Source organism: Ranitomeya imitator, chromosome 10 (assembly GCF_032444005.1).
Source record: "Ranitomeya imitator isolate aRanImi1 chromosome 10, aRanImi1.pri, whole genome shotgun sequence".
NCBI classification, from domain to species: Eukaryota; Metazoa; Chordata; class Amphibia; order Anura; family Dendrobatidae; genus Ranitomeya; species Ranitomeya imitator.
Genome location: NC_091291.1, coordinates 131,286,588 through 131,307,561, shown reverse-complemented (window position 1 = coordinate 131,307,561; position 20,974 = coordinate 131,286,588). Strand labels below are relative to the sequence as shown.

Genomic DNA, 20,974 nt, shown 5'->3' with positions numbered 1-20,974 from the left:
CCTCTGAAAGATCAGATTCCAGTATAGAAAAGACATCATATTTCAGTAGTGGTCTTGGAGACTGGTCTTGGAGACGTGACTACAGCTTTTGTCCCCGCCGCTGGGTCCGGTCTTAAAGGGGATGTCACTGTGGCTGCGACCCGGTCCGTGGCCCTGGGCGCCCAATTAAAGTGAAAGGTCTTTAAAGGAATTTGTAATGTATATTGTTCGTGATGCCACCAGCGGTATTCGGTCAGTAGGGACTGACGCTGCTTAAAGGGGTCCTCTGGGGTCATGTTGTTGCAGCAAGATGGTGAAGCGGGGTCCCCACGGCTCCCAAGGTGTGTGGCAAAGATGGTGTATGCCGACGAATAAGTGGAGGACCAGGTGTAGGGTAGTTGTAGTCAGGCCGGCTTGGAGGCAATAAGGGATCCCACTTCAGATGAGGTCCGTAAGCCTTTCCTACTTGTGCCAGATGGCTTAAAGCTTGCTGACAGGGTCCCCTCTCTCCTGTCCTAAGACATATGTCTGTACGATAGGCAGTTTGAACCTGTTTATAGGATCTCTTAGATGACGCGGCTCTTAGGGTTACTGCTTCACCTCAGACTTGTTACAGGCAATTGACATATAGTACTATGCCCTCCGGTTCTGTCGCGCGTCCTGGAGAACAACATGACCTCGGGCTCCCGGTACCCGGCTTCTGCGCTCTTGCTCTAAGGGTGTCCTTCCGCTGTTTCCCTCCTAGGGTCCTTTAGTCCACTGTCCATCTTCCCTCTAAGCTCCTTCACAATTCAACTCTCTTTCTGCTTTGCTTTCCTGGGGTATCAGCTCCCTCGTGGCTGCTCGGCCCCCACGTCTGCTCCAGACGTCCTTCCACTCTCCTCACTCCTGTACAATTCGCTGGCTCCTCCTCCAGACCAGGATACATATAGCTAAGGGACGCTCCCCTGAATCTGAGTTCAGAGCTTCCCCTCCTGGCCTAGATTCAGATGTTTTGAATGTAAGTGCCTTACCTGATAGAAAGAATCCCCCTTGCCACCAAGCGTGACATCACCCTCCCAAAAGGGAAGGCAACATCACTGCAGCAACCAGCTACCTGGGGTGCTGCACTGCCACAGTCACTGCTTCTGTCAGCTCATTCACTGAAATGAGACATCATCAGTGGGGGGTGATAGCAGAAGAGCAAGTGACTGCAGCGCTGCCCCACAGCTTCTCCTACCAGTCAACCTTAAACTAATCATCATCAGTGAGTGTTTCTGCTTTCACTTACCCTGCTCCTATCACCACCCCCTGATGACATCTCATTTTAATGAATAAGGCGGCTGGGAAAGAAGTGATGACTGAAAATGGATGGCTAGGCAGAAACAGTGACTGAAGAAGTGGAGACTGAAGATGCAGCAGCTGGGATAGAAGTAGTGACTGTAGAATTGGCAACTGAAGATGCAGCAGCGGAGGTGTAAGTGTGGCAGCAGAAACAAGAATTGCGATCACATCTCCATCATCGCTACTGAAACATCTCATCATCAGGGGAGGACAGAGACAAAGTTGTGGCAAGTGACCTCTGCTCCATCCCCTGATGATGTCCTGTTTCAGGAGGGGTGATAGATGCCGCAGAGAAGTCAGTACGAGGCCATCCTCCTATGATGTTTCATTTAGTCTCTCCTCCATTGAAACTTCACAGAAGGTACCAAAAATTAAAACAGATAAAGGAATTAGCTGTATAGGAAGAATAGTAGGGAATTGTAAAATAAATCAATAGGGGATAACGTGCTGCTTTCTAGGGTCAGGCCGCTAGGTTTGGAGAATATTTGTATTTTTGTGACTTTTTTCACTTTGTGTTTGAAGGAATCCAAAGTCATGGCTCTGACCAATCAGATTCACCAGAGTATATCAAATGACACACTCGACTAATCAGCTGCTCGATCCTGTATTTAAAGAGGTCCGAACCTCTAATGAATGAGCGTCCATTGTGCCGTCCGTGTAATACTTAACGGGGGCCTGGGATCAAGCAGTACTGGTGAGATCCGTGGTCTGTGTCAGTGTGCCATCCGTGTGTGCGTATGTGACGTCCGTGTGCACTCCGTGTGTCCGTGTTTGCTGGCAGTGTGTACGTGTGTCCATGTGTTACACCTGTGTGTCGTCCATGTGACACTTACCGGCACCAGGGAGCAGCATGAACTTTACCACTTGTTCCCAGGCACAGGTACGTTTTACACTGATGACACACAAATGTCATCCGTGTGTCATCAGTGTGCACGTGCGCAGCATGCACTTTGTGCTGGACAAATAAAACTGACAAATGGATGCGCGGTCCGAGTGAAAAACGTGACATGTGCGCACCACCACTGAACACAATGGGTGTGCGTATGTCCGTATATGCAGTCCATAAAAATGAACAACATACAAACATACCAGATGGACGCGTGAAGGAGGCCTATTGGGCTAATTCCATCTAAGAATAATCCCCCTCCATGACCATCGCCAATCGAGAGAATAAAGGTCCTCTGACCCCCATTCACAGACTTCCAGACCCTGATTCTATATTCATTAAATATCCCAGAAATGATAACTCGGTGAAAGCAATATATTTACAAGATAACTTTTTCCATGTAGAATCATTCTATGCATAAACTGTATGACCATTTCCATATACAGACGTTGACTTTAAGCCCTTAAAGGGGTTTCCACAATTAGAAATACATGACTGTTTTTTTTCCAAAAACAGCTTCTCCCCCATGTATACGTTTTGTCTAATATTGCAGTTCTCCATTGATGCAAAGCTCAGTTACAACACACAACCTGTACCGACATGTGTCACTGTTTTTGGAAGAAGACAGCCATGTTTTGTTCCAATCATGAACAACCCCCTTAAGAACGTCACCTATTACGGCACAGATATACATTCCATTGGTTTTTTTAAGTTGTTATTGGCCAATACATTTAAACAGAAAAAAAAAAACAGGAGTATAATGTGGTATGCATGCAAAATATAGGAGCTTGTTCACACTGCCCAATAAACAGACAAAACCTAAGATAAAACTAAATGAACATATACCCTGCTGTAAATAAAATAAGTAGCATCAAAATGGAATATAAATTACATAGGGTACTTAGCAAACACCGTTTTTGATGAAAAAAAATCATAAAAGTCATCCCCCCAGCATCAAGGTGACCCAAATCAGGACAAAATATGTTCATTTTGTTTCTATAATAGGTTTTGTCTGTTTACTGACCCGTGTGAACATGCTCCTATATTTTGCACCAACTTATACTCCAGTTGAATTTTTTGGGTGATTTTCAGGTTTCTGCACTCAGTGCAGGTAAGGGTGTGACCTCCTTTTTTTAGCTAGTCATTATTTTTACATAGTGCCCAATGGCTGGGTGTCCATGTTCCGGACGGGTCCTGCTCGGTCCTTATTCACATTGATGTCATTTTGACACGTGGTAAGGTTTTAATACAAGAGGATAGGACCGACCCGATATGAGTACACCTTGTCGCTGGTGGGATGGCTTTTATGCTTCTTTTGATCAAAAAAGGTGTTTACTATGTACTCTATCGCACTTACTTACAGCAGGGTATATGTTCACTTATTTTCTATCTTAGGCTTTTTCATTGCATCTAAACAGTCAAACAATTGGAATCAAAATTATCGCCAAGTTCAGCCGTTACAATGCAAGAATATTTGATGTTCACCACTGGTGGCATGGGCATAGTACAGTGCCTACAACATCACCGAGCTGTAATAGTACACCTGAAGGACCCGTACACCCCTATGTACTATTATAGTCCAGAAAGGTGTAAGAATAGTACAGAAACAAACCCTAAAACTCATGTGTGGTTGTATCCTAATATATGGTTGCTCATCTTTGGATATTTTGAGATGTTTAATGACCGTACAGGTGGTTTCACATCACAGGCATTCACCTTTCAAGTACCAATTCCGATGTCTGGACTGGTGTCTGGTCTCATTACCTGAAATTAATAGCCTCACATGTTTATGAGACTACTGAATTTGGGTGGGGAGATCTGTGGCCAGTCCGTACAACGTTGTTTGTACTTGGACCATGATTGTTGGACTTGTGAGACCTTCTGCTTTAGAATGAACGAAGTAAATTGATGGCCACCTTAACAGAAGCCTGGTGGACTCTATTTAGGTTGATGGGGTCCGTTTTGCATCACGTGTGAGATGAGAAACCAAGAACTGAGAGCTCACCATGCTTGTTTGAAGATACGAAGCCGGTAGATGCCAGATCCCGCTGGTGAAGCACAGCAAACACGCATAGGAAAAGAAGTGGTAAGGCACATCCACCGGGTAAAATCGGAATCTTTCTTGAAACATCATAGTAAGTATTACTAAGGGCATTTATTGTGCCAGAAACGCATCAGTTTTTTTAACATGTTTTTTGGATGGATCCTTTTGTTTTAAAGATGTTTCTATTAAAGATTTTTTTGTTTGACCCAGTGGATGTGCCGTTCCACTTCATTTCCTCCGTCTTGCATCATTCCCTACCACGAGTTCCATTATTCTGCTACTAATACGGAACAGAATAATAGAATTCTGAACCCTGGTGAGAACTTTTATTCCGAATCATTGACATAAACGCTTTGTGCATTGCTCTGTTGCATTTTATTTACCAGAAGTAAAAATAAAAAATACTGAAAACATTAAAGGACAAAAAAAACAGACATCGGATAATGCAACACCGTATTGGGAGTCAGCAAAGTTATTGGTCGTAATACTTAGAAATCCATACATTTTACACGCACTTTGAAACAAAGTATGTTATGAATTTAGGACGGTGAGGGCTAGCTCAATAACGATAGTGAAAGCAGAATATAATTGCTTTAAGCTTGTAAGCCAATGTCCTATGTGTTAGTGCGACGTTGTTCAGTTGGCAAAAAGTCAATGAAATAGCATCTAATTTTCGGTGGAAACTCCCTTGTTGATAAAATTTTGGATCTTGTCTCGGACATCTTTCTCCAGATACTCCACTTGGTCCTGTACACTCACGGTGTATTCTCCCAGCTTCTGTTTCATGTCCTCCACTCTTTGTACAAGTGCTTTGTTGAGATCATCAACAAAAGGGGTCATTGTGTCTTTGAACTCTACTACCTTCTGGTCCATCTTCTGGTTCATCTCGGTCAGGTATGGCTCTAACATCTGCTTGACGTTTGTCATATCTCCATTCAGCTTGCTCCTCAGCTCATTGGCATAGGGGTAGAGTTGCTCTCTCAGCTGCCCGGTGAAGTCCAACATTTTGCTCTCCATTTGCTCAACATTCTTCCTCATCTGAAACTCCATGTTCTGAATCTGCTTGCGCAGTTCATCTTGCACGTCTTCAGCGTAGGGTGTTAGGCTTTTATATAGTTCTTGGAGTTGTTGGTCGATATTTTCTTTCACTTTTCCAGTGATGGGCTTCAGTTGCTTCCTCAGCTGTTCCACATTGTTGTCTATCGTAGCCTTGAGCTCTTGAGAATATGGGGTCAGTGAATCCTGAACACGGTCAGAATTTTCTCTGATCTTGGCTTCCAGATCCTTTGTTACAGACTTTAGCCGCTCACTTACGATCTGAGTGTTTTTATCCAGCTGTGTCCGTAGCTTTTCTGCATATGGTGCCAGTTTTATCTGAAGCTCCTCTACGTTTCTGCTTAGTTGCTTGTGCACCTCATCAGCATAAGGAGACAACTTGACCTTCAGCCTTTCCAGTTCCTGTCTTATTTGCTCCCTCAATTTTTCAGAATCTTGAGTTAGTTGCTCATGTATCTGCTTTGCAAAGGGAATGATCTGTTGCTGGAGTTCCCCGGCATAAAGATTGACGCTCTTCAGGTTTTCTTCAATTAGATCACTGCCAAGAAACAAAAGGACTTAATTACTACAAAAAGCAGTCAATATCAGTAGTGATTCCAAGTTTTTTACCATAAGGAGATGACCTCAGTCCAATCCTTTCCCGATGACTAACATGTTACATGTGAGACTACATGTATGGTCAGATACACATTGCCGTAATAATAAACAATTGGTGGGGATTTCTGAATCTAGACCAACGGATGATCACCAGATCTTCTTCTATTGTTTAACAGGTGGTCTACTGTTCATGAGACAACCCCTTTTAAAGGGGTTGTTTAAGTAGAAAAAAAAATATTTAAAAATGTTCAATATTGAAATGCTTGCAATTTATCTTCTAATGTCCCATTATCTTCACCAGTCAAGGGCCTCAAACTTTACTTCCGCATGGGGTTCAACAAGAGTAGAACTTCTTGAGTTGTCATGTGACCAGTCATGTGTATGAAGAGGGACGGATGGCTGACTGATCATTCTAATATATAATCTAGCAACCTTCTCCTTCATGGCTGATGAACAGATTGAGAAGAAGGCTGAATTAGCTACTGAATTGAAAGCCAGTCACCCCAATTCTTAGACATAACATGCCAACATAGAAAACAATCCTGTTTCAAACCCAACGTAGAAGTGGAGCTGTCGAGACCCAGGAGCATTTCCAAGACCAGGACAATGGTGGAACTTGTATGATAAAAATAATTGCATATAGCTAAATGTGAAACGGATCTCTATTCTTCTAGTTGGTCAACCTCTTTAATATTGTTCCTTATAGTAATCTAAATTCATAGGGACTAGACAAGCTCCGGCACTGCTCACTTACTTCAGCTGTTTGGTGATGTCCGATTGCTGGATTTGCCCCACTTTATCCTTTGTATCTGTGGACAGTTGGGTAAAGTAATCCCAGAAAGCATCGGTTATCTGGTCAGAGCTGATCTCAGCTTGGGATCCTGAAAAAAAACAATAGACATAGACACTGAGGAGATCTAAAGATAGAAAGAAGTTCTTATTTTGCATTTTAGTGTATACAGTCATAATAAACATATCTTAATAGCGTTAGTAATATCTCAGCATGTTATCAACAATCCAAAGAATAGGCGATTACTTGTCGATTTCTTGGACCCTTTACCGATCCCACAAGTAGGACTCTGAAGTGCATTACTATTTTACTCATTCTATATGGGACTGCAAGACATAGACAAGTGCTGTACGGATCTTTCTATGGCGGTCTATAAGACAATTAATGGTGCGGTGGAGTACATGCTCAACCGCTACTCTAGTCATAAAGCTCCAATCTTGGAATCGAGAAGGATTCCAAAGGTGCGAGCTCTAGTGATCAACAAGTTATCACATTCCTTATAACTTCGGTGATAACCTACTAAGATGGTATTCATCCATTAAGTACATTAGAAGATTATTCCGTTCTAGACATGAGTTTTTTTTAAAGTGAAGAACGAAAAATTTTTACAATTCATACTCCATCCACCACTCTTCATCCTCGATGATCTGCACAACATGAGGAACAGGATCCCTCCTCAGATATTTGGCTAGTTTGCTTGTGTATGTGTGTGTCATCTCATAAACTGATCAGCAGGATCAACAGGATCCCTCTTCAGATATTTGGCTAGTGTGGGTCACTGATTAACTGCACAGCATTAGCAACATGATCCGTCAAGTCAGCTCTAGTCCTCAAGAACCACCAACAGATCATGTTTTCAGGATCTGTCTACAGCAATGTTACCCAACTCTAGTCCTCAAGAACTACCAGCAGATCCTGTTTTCAGGATCCATCTACAGCAATGTTACCCAACTCTAGTCCTCAAGAACCACCAACAGATCATGTTTTCAGGATCCGTCTACAGCAATGTTACCCAACTCTAGTCCTCAAGAACCACCAGCAGATCATGTTTTCAGGATCCGTCTACAGCAATGTTACCCAACTCTAGTCCTCAAGAACCACCAGCAGATCATGTTTTCAGGATCCATCTACAGCAATGTTACCCAACTCTAGTCCTCAAGAACAACCAGCAGATCATGTTTTCAGGATCCGTCTACAGCAATGTTACCCAACTCTAGTCCTCAAGAACCACCAGCAGATCATGTTTTCAGGATCCGTCTACAGCAATGTTACCCAACTCTAGTCCTCAAGAACCACCAGCAGATCATGTTTTCAGGATCCATCTACAGCAATGTTACCCAACTCTAGTCCTCAAGAACAACCAGCAGATCATGTTTTCAGGATCCGTCTACAGCAATGTTACCCAACTCTAGTCCTCAAGAACCACCAGCAGATCATGTTTTCAGGATCCGTCTACAGCAATGTTACCCAACTCTAGTCCTCAAGAACCACCAGCAGATCATGTTTTCAGGATCCATCTACAGCAAAGTTACCCAACTCTAGTCCTCAAGAACAACCAACAGATCATGTTTTCAGGATCCGTCTACAGCAATGTTACCCAACTCTAGTCCTCAAGAACCACCAGCAGATCATGTTTTCAGGATCCTTCTACAGCAATGTTACCCAACTCTAGTCCTCAAGAACCACCAGCAGATCATGTTTTCAGGATCCGTCTACAGCAATGTTACCCAACTCTAGTCCTCAAGAACCACCAGCAGATCATGTTTTCAGGATCATTCTACAGCAATGTTATCCACTCCCGTCCTCAAGAACCACCAGCAGATCATGTTTTCAGGACCTCCTTAGTATTGCCCAGATGATGGAATTATCACCTGTACAATACTATGGAAATCCTGAAAACATGACCCGTGGTGTCTCTTGAGGACGGGAGTTGGGGAACACTGCTCTACAGATATCTGCCAAGCGCATGCGTCACCTGTAAACTCCACAGCATGAGCAACGGGATAGTTTAGGACATTTAGTTGTTTTGCGCTATGACACTTGCATGGCAAAAAGGATATAAGGAATGGCTGGAAGATAATTTACTAATAAGTAAAACATATATTACAAATATTGCATATAAACCTGATATTCTGGTGGAGATGAAAACATGAGCAGAAGATTCTGATGGTGAAAGAGATGTGGCTGACATTTTACATGGATTCTATGAGACAGCAGTAAAGGGTTTGTCTATGTTGTGTGTTTTTTTCAACATGTGTTGGAGATATGATTTTGTGCATTATCGTTAAAGTATTTTACAGTATAAAGGGTTAGCTTACACTGGCATATATTCTCTCATGCAAGACAATCGGGCCGATTGTGCTAATAACACTCAACTCAAACTTTGTCAGAGTTTGAGCCAAGAGTGATCCGATTCTATGGCAGGAGAGAATCCCAGCACAATTGCTAAGAAGATGGAGAACTTAATTTCTCCATCTTCTTCATTGTCTCTGTGAGCGTACATCCGACTGCATTCTGATGTTTTACTCGCAGCATGCTGAGATCTGCTCTGCCCCATAGAATAACACTGGCCAGAGGGCTATCCGATAAAACATTATATAGCACTCGGCCATGTTATCTGCCAGTGTGAGCGCACTCTTATAGTGTAGTATTAATTATTACAGATTGTCTACCCCCTTGTTAGCGGAACCTTCCTCACAAACTGCACAGTAACCTATTCTCAAAAATGCATGTGACCAGACCTGATCAGCAGAGGCGTAACTTGTAGATCATGGACCCCAATGCAAAAGCTCTAACGGGCCCCCCAACTATTGCAAGTCCTTATTACTAATGGTCTTTCATATGGGCCAAAGACACCTTTTGGGCTCCCTAGGACCCAGGGATCAGGTGCGATTGCAGCAACGACATCTATTATAGAGACGTCCCTGCTGACCAGTCTCCTCCAATCGAAAAATAGCTTTCCCGTGTGCAGTGCTTTTCAATTGGAGGAGGCTGATTGACAGGTCTGGTCACATGCTCCTCCATCAGCGGCCATACTGGGGGTAAGAAATCTGTGCTGTCTGTGATGAAGAAAGAGAACCCGCAATACTTATTTATTAGAGTCGCAAAGTCGTGTCCTCAATACCTTTTGTTAAAATAAGGCTAAAGTGGACACCCCCTTTAAGTGTCAATATATATATATATTATTCTCATCCTCCCATTAGACAACTACAGATCATCCAGAACCACACAACCGATACTGACCTGTGATTGTGCACAAAACCAGTGCCACCACTGCCACCCTCGCCAACATGTTGACTCTTTGGATGGGGCCAAGTTTCCCAGACGTATAAAACTATAGAAAGAAAGGGTGGTGATGAGTAAAAATGAGCTGCCCTTCTATTAATCCCACCAGACCCCCTTCCATTTTTGGGGTTTTGGTTACCCCTCTCTGCCCCTAGTTTTCTTACCTGATCTCCGGGTGTCTGACGATGATGAGTAGAAACCACGAGCCGCCCTTTATAGTAGACTATCTCTGTGTCGCGGCGGCGGCGGGGCTTCAAGGCAACGTCCTGGACTTTAGATCACCTTTACAACGTGGAATTCCTGACGTGTTCCTATTTTCCGAGCGATGCTGAAAGCTTGATTAGTCCTGTAAACCCTGGACACTGAGTCACGATGATGGACGGTGGTGATGGCGGTGGAGGAGCAGGTTGGGGGGGGGGGCGAGTGAATATTTGTTTTTGTTCGAAAACTGCTTAGTTAACACACAAAAAAAATAACAAGTGTCCATCCTTACAAAACGCTCCTTGTCTGTGAGCCCGAGGTTATTTTGGGTCACATCTGTGGACATTCACAATAACAAGGGGCACAATCCGGGAAAAAGATTCTAAAGCATCAGCCTGAATAATCTGTTTACTGATGGAACGGGGTCAAAAAAAAATAAAACTCTACAAATTGATCACTTTGTCCTAATAGAATACTTGGAATTACTTTGTGGTCTGTTCTGGTATTTGGAAGAATACAAAGTTAATTGACAATCCCGGGAACTGAGAAAATATTTGCTAGACATAAATCCACGTGAAGGGTTTATGATTTTGATCTCATCACGATAATTAATTTTGGCTAGGAAAGGTTCAATATAACGGAATTGTGTCGGCTGCAGCCCATCATCGGCGGCAGCGCTCAGCCGCTCAAGTGTCATAATGTAATGAGAATGCCCGGGATCACAGGGCTCGGAGCGGCGCCATCCTCTGGGAATTGTCCCGTAGGGATATGCTGATACCGGTGATGATTTAGCATTTCATCGACATTAAAGGGATATTCTAGACTGCAAAAATTATCATCTGCCCACTGGATTCAGTGTTGGACCCTTTACCGGGACATCTGCTGCTTTTTGTGAGCACCAAGAGCCATAAGAAAACTTATGGAAAGGGATTTTATAAAACAATTTCAGGTTTTCGATATCCTATCGACACCAATTGGACCCAACTGGTTTTTTTTACGCATTCTATTCTGCTGTGAAAGTTAACTTTAATGATAACTTAATAAGTGCATCCATCTTTATAGAGTTGATAACCAAAAAGCAACGTCCTGAAACTGAGAAGGAACTTTATGAATCCTCGTCAAAAAATTCAAAACTTCTCAAAAATTTGGAGGTTCAGCTCAGTGTCTGTTCCGAAAATTCAGCAAAGAGATTTATTGAGAGAGCATATTCTTGGAGTATCTTCCAACTGCATTTTTTTTTTCCCCGTCGGTGAAAAACATCCATTTTTCAAGAAGAAGATGCATCCGGAAACTTTCCCGTTTTCGTTTTGAAAATCTAATGTGAACAGCAAGTCATTTTTCCATGGAATTAAGTACGTCCTTCCTTTTTAACGTTTTGTCCGATCTTTATTTGCACAAAAAAATGCAGGAAAATGATGCAGTGTGAACATATCCTTAGGGAGTTTTTTTGGGTGGCTGTTCAAAAATGACGAGCTTTCTAGTAGAAACCACTGCAGGAAATGCTACTTTTTTTAGCTATGTGGACAAGGAGTCAACTCAACGTTTTCAGGAGCATTTAGAGAGTTCCTGCCCAGTTTCCGCCAAGTTTCTCTACAAACTCTGTGTGCACATAGCCTTAGGCTACGTTCACATTAGCGTTGCGCCGCCCTGCGTCGGCGACGCAACGCGCGACGCACGGAAAAACGCGCGCAAACGCGCGCAAAAACGCGCGCGTTTTGCGACGCGTGCGTCGTTTTTGACGAAAATCGGACGCACAGAAAATGCAACTTGTTGCATTTTCTTGCGTCCGACGCTAGCGTCGGAAACGACGCACGTGGCGAAAAACGCCACCCAAAAAACGCACGCGTCCCCTATGTTAAACATAGGGGCGCGTCGCCGCTGCGTCGCCGCTGCGTCGCCGACGCAACAGCGGCGCAACGCTAATGTGAACGTAGCCTTAGGGAGTTTTTGGAGAAGTTTTTTGTTTCTTAAAGCAGTTTTGAAAAGTTTTTAAAGCTTTTTCTTTTGCTGACTTTTGATTGGACACAGCACTTGCTATCATTGGCGCTGGAACATGCTACACCAATGGGAAGGGAAGGGAGACGCTCTGAACTGATACATCCTACGGCCATCATCGGTGGTGAGTGCCACAAAATATATGGCTCTAGGGTTGAGCGACCTTTACTTTTTTAGGGTCGAGTTGGGTTTCGCAAAACCCGACTATCTCAAAAGTCGAGTCAAGTGAAATCGGCCGATTATGGCGAAAAGTCGGGGATCGACCGAAACACGAAACCCAATGCAAAGTCAATGGGTAATTTTTCTCTCTCTCTCTCTCCTCCGTCCCTGAACAGAAAAGCTGGTGTTACACATTGCAAATCGCTACAGCGCACAAGCGACAAGATGGCGATAGGCGTCCATGCCCCTAAGACCTATGTCATCACTCTGCCCACGCTCCTTCATTGGCTAAAAAAATGGCGCCAAGTGCGTCATACGAAACGCGAAGATCACCGACTGCATGGCCGATCCCACACTAGGATCGGGTGCCAAAAGTCGGCGACTTTTGAATTTGTCCGATCCGTTTCGCTCAAGCCTATATGGCTCTATAGATGGATAAAAGAGCGACCAACTTTCCTTCCATTCGACAGATTAAAGACTCATTGGGGGACATTTTAGCATCAATATTGCACCCTCAAGTCCTGACAATATCATAGAACCCTATAACATTGGTAGTTGGAGGAGTAAAATCCGCTGGCCCAGGACTTGAGGCTGTAATACAGATACTTTTTGGTCTGAACAAGGTCTAACATCCATTCTCAGCTAAACAAACAGCAATTTAGTACCTGCAGATGTGATCTTGACTTAGACTTTTATTGCCCCCTTGCATAGGAGCAGATGGTGAGCACATGATTGCCGGATTCTGTAGTAAATCTGACCGGAGAACCTTTTTTAGGCTGTCAATATGGCATTTGGGGCTGCAGTAGCCTGGTGTGAACTTTGTGGTAACGGTGATCACTTTTATGTCTAATTTTCTAAAATAACATAAAGCGGAATAGATGATATTGTATCGTTGGTTCATATTCCTGGACTATGGGGCTTTCCGTGCCATATACGTGGATCTGAGCCATGTCAGGTTATGGACGGACTGAGATAAATATGTTGTCAGCACAGAGTCTTATCTCCATGTAGTTAGAAGCTGTGATGTGTATCCCATACCAAAGTCTGCTCACCTTCCATCAGAGCAAAGTATCTGACGAAAACAGAAAGTTCAGATTAACTCCGACATCATAAAATGTGTATAAAATCTAGACATGGTGAAAATCGATTTCCAGGACCCAGTCCATCAGCCACGTCAATGATCTGTGGTCGCCGGACAGGAGCTGTGAGAACCTCCTAGTACCTGGCAATATCCGAGGCTCTTCTTTTGAGTAGCCAACATGTGCCCAGGTCGGGTAATCAAAAAAAGAGCGTCAGATGTCAGGAGTTTGGAGACAGCTCTTATGGCTCCCATCCAGCGACTATTATTGACATGGTTGATGGACCAGGTCCTGGGTATTGATTTGCACCAACTCTAATGAAAATGCCGTAAATCAAATGGCCAGGTTCACATTTGTACAATCCTCCACACTGAGCACTTTGGGTTTTTTGTCAAAATCTCCAAACAATCGGATTCAGCTGTAACCCCTGATGAAGCCTCAATGAAGACATTCAATATTCAAAGGGGCAGCCGGAATCACTTTGCACTCCGTTTGGCCTCAATTCTCATGATGACCATTGGGTTTTTTTAGGTGGACATAAAAGACTAGGGTAGACTATGCTTTTTTGTCCACCTAAGAAGAGGGACACTGCTTGAATGGAAGACAAAGTGACTCCGTCAGCTCAATTAAACTGAATGGCTTCATCAGGGGTTCTGACTGGATATTGTTCTCAGGGAATTAGATGGAAACCCCCAACGCAACAATGTATGAATGTGAGCCTAGCTTTAGACCTTTACAATATGGTTTCCATGCTAAATCACTCTAATGGGAACCTTATATCAGCCATTTAGAACGTATACTCAAGATATGTCATAAATGTCTAGAGATGCAGGTCCCATCTCCGGTACCTATTGTTAGAATGGTCCTGACTTGTGCTCCTGGGAATGTATAGGTGGCTGCGCATGTGCAACTCTCTTCATTCACTTATAAGGGAGTTCTGACAATTCTAAGCAGGCGTGCAAAAATGAGGTATAACAATTGAAAATTCAGTAATTCACCTTTTTAAAGTATTTTTCCCCAAAAAAAACAAGTTACATTATCCCCTGTAGCTCCATTCTGAACAGTATGAAGGTGTGCATGCGCGGCCTTTTCTCCTTTCATTGTTCATGGCTCTGCTGAGGGTTGCACACCACTATTTCCATAAGTCCCATAGGCAACGATTGGTGCAGAGGTCAAGCAGGTGCATCTCCACTATATCCGTGATATGGCTGCAGAGCCCCGTTCTCAGGGTTTCCGAGCTCCAACCTCAAAATCACTGGGGGGTCCCAGTGGTAGGACTCCTAGTGATCAGAAAATTATCCCCTATCCACAAAATACTTGATTTTGGGGGAGAATCATCCTTTAAGAAGCCTACTTACCTGCAGTCCCATGTGTCGCAGTTCCTGCTTCCTTCAAATTAACCCAGCGTTTTGTATAAAGAAATATCTCCATCTGAAATCTTTAAATCTGACCCTGGAGGGATTTCATGAAATACATGATGCCCCCTTACACCTCATATGATCCCACTGTAGAGATGTAGTTAGGTCCTTATTCACCTTGGGTAACGATTCACTTTGCTACTCTAACTTTGTAATCTAAAAAAACTCTGGCCAAAGCAGAGTACCATGGTGGTGACCATCCTGGCACCCAACAACTGGAGGCACATACCTCATCTGGCCACCAGATCTTGTCAAAGAACTACAGAAGAGCTGGTGGCTTGTATTGATGATGCACCACCATAGTTTTTGGAACCACATCTAAGGAGGGAAGATTTCTGCTGGTCCCAATGTAATTGGGCACGGTCAGATTTCCAGATATTATTTTTTGTAACCGAGAGAGAAGCCACAATAACATTCTGTCTCCATCCCGTATATCTTAATCTTTTGATCATCTGACTCCTTAAAGGACCCAAGGTAGCCAAGATGGTGGAACATCCCATTTGGTGAGCCATGGAAACAAAGACTTTTGCTTCAGCGCGTCAAACGCGTACCAATGGACAACTGGATGCATGGACCCATTTCACTCATGGACCCACTGTGCAGATTTGTCGTAGAGCTATAAACCAAGGACCGGAATCTATGGGATTTTGCATTCTTCAACCTTGACCACCACCAGGGCATGCAGACATGTTGCTGCCCTCAGTAGTCTCCATTTGTGACAGCTAACATGTAGACAGCAGAAGAATCCAAGTTGCGGTACTGTGGCAGCTGGCGTGAATGTGGTCAGGCAGACCAAAGTTTGGGGTTGGCAGAGTTGTGCCATATGCAAAGGAATGGAGGTCCTGAAGATAAAGTAGGATATAGACTAGAGAATATGATCATCATCATCGCTGTCCCCAATGAGGCTCACAGTCTACTTTCCCTACCAGTATGTCCTTGGAGTGTAGGAGAAAAATGGAGAACCCGGAGGAAACCCATGCAGAGGAAAGGGGAACATACAAAGTCCTTGCAGATGTTGTCCTGGGTGGGATTTGCACCCAAGACCCCAGTGTAATAGAGCTACCCACTGGGTGATATTAGCGTGCACGGACTCTGAAAGAAACCAGGAGCCCTTGACATCAACAGGTGAAGTGTCGCGATGATGGAGGACAACAGTGGTCAGAAAGAGGAGAGGTGACCCAATGAATCGTAACCCATATATATACAACATATGGAAAGACGAGCCCCTTCCTTATGCCATATTACAGCATGCGGACCTCCCAAGCGTGGGATCCCATGCTTTATATCAGATGGCCATTTAGTTGCAATGCTTCAGGTGATTTTTACATTAAAAAATGTAAAATAACAAAACATTGTTGTGCAAATTACCATTTTCTTGTGATTTCTTACTTGTATATATTTTTTTTCTTTTTGCAAAATGTTCCCAAAACCCCGGAACCTCTTTGTCTAAAACTTGCAGAAATCTCAGCAAATATCGGCACCTATACAGGTATTGGCTCTGAGATTATTTCCTATCAGTTGATCCTTTCCTATCTCTTCGACACCAGAGTCAGCAGTTCCAGCGCACGCTTTCTGATCTCGCTCTGCAACCTTCACCCCTTCTCTGCACACCGTTCCTCCTCCTCCCTCCCTTCAGCAGACGCAGCCTATATAACACTAGCACCAGTATATTGGACCAAGAGACTGGACTGAGATCGACGTGCTGTATTGAACTGGTGAGTTCCCCTTTAAATCTGTGCCAATAATTGTCCTATAAGAGGAGTTATGTTAATAAATTTGGGTTCGGACGGTACCAGCATTGTGGATCAGATTTTACAAAATCTTCAAAAATCTCATCCATACGATGCAAGAAAAAAAAAATCTGCGCTGAAATTGACTAAGTTCTGGATTTTTAACTGCAGATTTCACTTTTTGCAACTCAACAAAATCTATTCAATTTGGTGCTGATTTTCCCGCTGTAAATTTTGTAGATTAATTTATTCAGGTACCGGTCAGCAGTGCCGTAGATAAGCCCTAGGGACCATCAGGACCCACTCGGGACTGACATAAGGCAGATTTGCGTGTACAAAAGTCGCTATTGCAGTAGAAGTATGGATGAGATTTAAGAAAGATCGCAAAAATCTCATTCAAACTCTGCAGAGAAAATTTTAATTGCTGATTTCATCCTTTGCAACAAAAATCTGTAAGATTTGATGCTGATTTTGCCGCTCTGGATTTTGATGCAAATTTTTTATTTTCCCATATGTTAAAAATCGCTAACAAATCTCCACTTATATGTTATATTTTTGTGTTTCATTTTATGATGTTTTTCTTTTTTTTTTTTCACAGGTCCGTCATAATAACCTGAACATGAAGCTCCTGGTGATCTCTGCTCTTCTCGTCCTTGCAGTCTGTGCAGGTGAGAACTTCTTCCTCTATATTGCAACTTACAGAAAAGTTTTGTGGGTGACTAAACTTTTACATGTTTTTTTGACACGTAAAAGCCAATAAAAAGTATTGTTGATCCATGTGGATAGTTGTGAAGCGCATAGAATGTGGAGTACCACCTCCGAGGATCGGTAAAACCCCCGAGCATAAGCTGAGTGTTTTGAGTGTTGGGTTTGGATCCAAAAACCCCAGACCCCCACCGATCAACATTACTTTACAGGGGCTACAACCTATGAAGAAATCACGTAAAAGTTCAGTTACCCTTTAATCTGACTATTTACGTGCTCCATGTTCCTGCCTCGCTTGCATCCCCTAATAACCCTTTGTTGACTTCCTCTTGTCGGACTGTGACTCACGAACCCTCATCTGTCTTTCCTAATGTTGTACACAAAGTTTTGCAATCCAGAAGTTGATTAACGTCTGAGGTCTGGAGGGAAGAACATTGGGGCTGACTTAGTAGTAATGTTGTCGGGATAAATTTTCTAGATCTTTCTGACCCATCTTCCTCCTAAGACTGGACCCTCTTTATAAATCTATTCCCTAAAATACCACTATTACTTTTGGTGCTAGTTTTTTTCACCATAGACTTCTATGGGCAGCCTAAGATGCTATTTTTGCACTACATTTTTCTGCGCGCCCAGAAACATAAAAGCATGCACCAATCACGCCATAAACAGTACAGATGGGTATTAAAATTTTTGGTGTGGACACATCCAGAAGACATGTAAAAAAGCATTTTCGCTCCATAAATGCATCCTTAGTATATCAAACTGATGGAACAATTGACCGTGGATGAGCAGAACTGCTGGATCCGATATTTAAAGGGGTTGTTCTACTATATACATTCATCATCTAATGGCAGCATAGGTGAGAAATGTATGACCGTCGGTGGTCCGATCACCGATCCTGAGAACAAGGGTCCAAAGTCACCAATTATGAATAGAGCGATGGAATGGGAACAGAGTGGTGGTCACGCATGGTCACTTCTACTCTATTCACACAGGAGACTTTGGTGTCCCGGTTCTCTGGATGGTGAGGTCAAACCCCTAATGATCATACATAGATGGATGTTGCAAGTATCCCTAGAACGTCAGCCATGTATTTCTTGTCTTCTTCAACTCATTTGGAAAAACTCTTGGTGTGTCAGTCAAGTCAAAAGTTTTCATCGGCAGAGATCACAGTGAGGAGGGTGATTTCTATGAAGCGTATCTTCAGTGGGGGTCTCGGAACTCAGAATCCCACCGATCAAAACTTGATTTATCCCTATGACACGTGAAAAGTTTTTTTTTTTTAATAAAAGTTTCTCCAACTATGTTAATGGCTACCAGCCAAGGGGTTGTGCATTTTGAAGGAAGGAAACATTTTGCCTCTTTTCCAATGTTCTTTCTTAACCCATGTAACCCCTAATGAACTTCTTACCACAACTCTTCTGCTTTAATTGTTCTTTTACTGTTCTGATTCCAGTCTCTGCGGAGGAGGAAACCTTCCTGTCATCGACAATCAACTATGTGCAGGATTTGGCCAGTGAGGTTGCCACCAAAACAACAGACGCTTTGAACCAAGTAAAGGAAATGCCCCTGGCACAGCAGGCAATGTAAGGATATTTTGGATATAAGACGGACATGAGAGCACACATACCTCTTGTTTAGGTTTCTCCCCTTTGCCTTCCCCCTGAATGTGGATTGGGTTTGGGGGTGTATGGTCTAGAAAAGTTAGGGGAAGCATTGCCTTTTTGGAGGCTGCCAACTCTTCGGGGAGCCTTCTGGACTTCCAGAAGAGCTGGGAACTATGACTTAGAACTTATGAGGAATCACAGTCTCCCTTTAGTATTTAGGCCCCCAAAGCAGGTCAATTTCAACCTTAAAAGAATGGAAACATATGACCCAGGCTTGTCACCTATAACCTTCAACCGAAAGATAAAATCAAAATGGTTCCTGTTCCTTAGAGGTGGCAATGAGTTGGACTTTTGGTAAGTTGGCTAAGGGTGATGTGGCTTTAGTGCAGGGCTACCAAAGCTGGGCCAAAAATGTTTCCTTATTCAGTCATGTCCCATGTATCCCAATATACCTCCACTGCAGGTTTGTGTGAGGATTTTGTTAGATTTGGAGCTTGGTACGTCGTAAACTTTGGGAACGTGGCAATCCAAATTCACCGTCACCTGATATTGAAAATGGCACTCCACCAAGGAGATGTCAAGGGGTTCTCTTTGGCATTGATGGTTCAGCCTTATGGTAGGTCATCAATATCAGATCGCTAGGGGTCGACATGGCACTTGATCACGGTGACCAAAAGTGTACGGAGTTGGAACATTACAGCTCCGTACACTGTGCAGTTACCATACCCAGGTATTGCAGCACATCTCCTTTTCTTGCGTACACCATATGTCATAGCAGGCAGTTGATATCGAAGTCTTGAAAAACACCATTAAGGGAGAGGGGGTAGAAAAGAAATGGGGGCACTAATGGCAATTTTTTTAGTTTCAAGTTTTTGCTTGGACTTCAAAAATGGTTTGGATCTAGCGTTGGCCAATGCTCTTCCTTCACAGACTTATAAGTGTGAACCCTGCTTGACTGTTCTGTCCTTTATTCCTTTAGTGGCATGTATGATTCTGGATCCGAGTACGTCAGCTCTTTGTACGCCTCAATTTTCGACACAGCAATCAAGAGATGGGAACAGCTGAACAAAGCCTTCTAATGTGACCCAACGAGCAATCTCTACAAGCCGAGGGGTTCCTGGCAAGCACCTCTACATGTACAGCGTATGTCGGAGAACAGGGAATGTACCAGTCTGGCCATTACATATGGCATAACATGGAAAATGTTATTTTTCTTAATAAGTTCGGTTGCAGGATTGTCCGCCAATAAACCGCACTAGCTACTATGCTGCTGTTTCTCCGATTTGCTCTGCATTCAGTTTTTTGGATGTTTTTTTAAAGGATGTCTTTTTATAAATAAAGTCACAGTGACGGCAACTTCTATGGCATTCATTTATTTAGCTTAAAAGGGTCATCTAGCTGAAAAAAATGACATATAGATGTATTTAAAATATCTAGCTTACTAATATTCTTTAATTATCAAAAATGAATTGATCTGAAGATATCTGCTTTGGTCCTGGGCCCCCGCAGCTCCTCTTCCAGCCAATAGAGATTACTGTTCCCAGTGCTGTGTGATGGGAGTCGGCTAATTCTGCCTATGCAGTTGGGTCTGCAGCAAAAAATACACAAAAGTAACTGTATAGGTACTCTCTAAAAATATTTAGACATACTTTTTTCATCTGTACAACCACTTAAGATGTCAATGTGTAAACAGCGACTTTTTGCAACTGTCCATTCTATCCATTGTCTGCCATAATCGCTCACACAAAACTCTCCATTACAGTGCACAAAGGAGGAAATTAAATTTTCTGACCCTTGTAACAAAGACCCCAATTCGTGTAGAGAGATAAAAACCCACCCTCACTTCCTGTAAAGAGATAACGACCACCCTCCCCCACTACCTATAGAGAGATAGAGACCCACCCCACTTCCTGTACATAGATAAAGACCCTCTCCCACTTCCTGTAAAGAGATAAAGACCCACCCACACTTCCTGTAGAGATATAAAGACCCTCCCCCACTTCCTGTACATAGATAAAGACCCTCCCTCACTTCATGTAAAGAGATAAAGACCCGGCCCCACTTCCTGTAGAGGGATAAAGACCCTCCCCCACTTCCTGTAGAGATAACAACCCACTCCC

The 20,974-nt window shown here is 43.2% G+C and overlaps 2 protein-coding genes across 2 annotated transcripts; one reads left to right on the top strand and one right to left on the bottom strand.

Moving 5' to 3' along the window:
- Positions 1-4,584: 4,584 nt before the first annotated feature.
- On the bottom strand, positions 4,585-10,324 carry LOC138652069 (apolipoprotein A-IV-like). Its single transcript, XM_069742792.1, has 4 exons — positions 10,125-10,324; positions 9,919-10,009; positions 6,640-6,766; positions 4,585-5,826 (listed from the first exon to the last, which is right to left on the bottom strand). Exons 2-4 carry the CDS (start codon positions 9,965-9,967, stop codon positions 4,899-4,901), a joined length of 1,104 nt encoding a protein of 367 aa, XP_069598893.1. The 5' UTR covers positions 9,968-10,009; positions 10,125-10,324; the 3' UTR covers positions 4,585-4,898.
- A 2-nt stretch (positions 10,325-10,326) lies between these two features.
- On the top strand, positions 10,327-20,210 carry APOC3 (apolipoprotein C3). The gene is made up of 5 exons (XM_069742793.1): positions 10,327-10,366; positions 16,360-16,527; positions 17,141-17,210; positions 18,704-18,833; positions 19,834-20,210. The coding sequence occupies exons 1-5, from the start codon at positions 10,349-10,351 to the stop codon at positions 19,931-19,933; spliced, it is 486 nt and encodes a 161-aa protein (XP_069598894.1). The 5' UTR covers positions 10,327-10,348; the 3' UTR covers positions 19,934-20,210.
- The last annotated feature ends 764 nt before the right edge of the window (positions 20,211-20,974 follow it).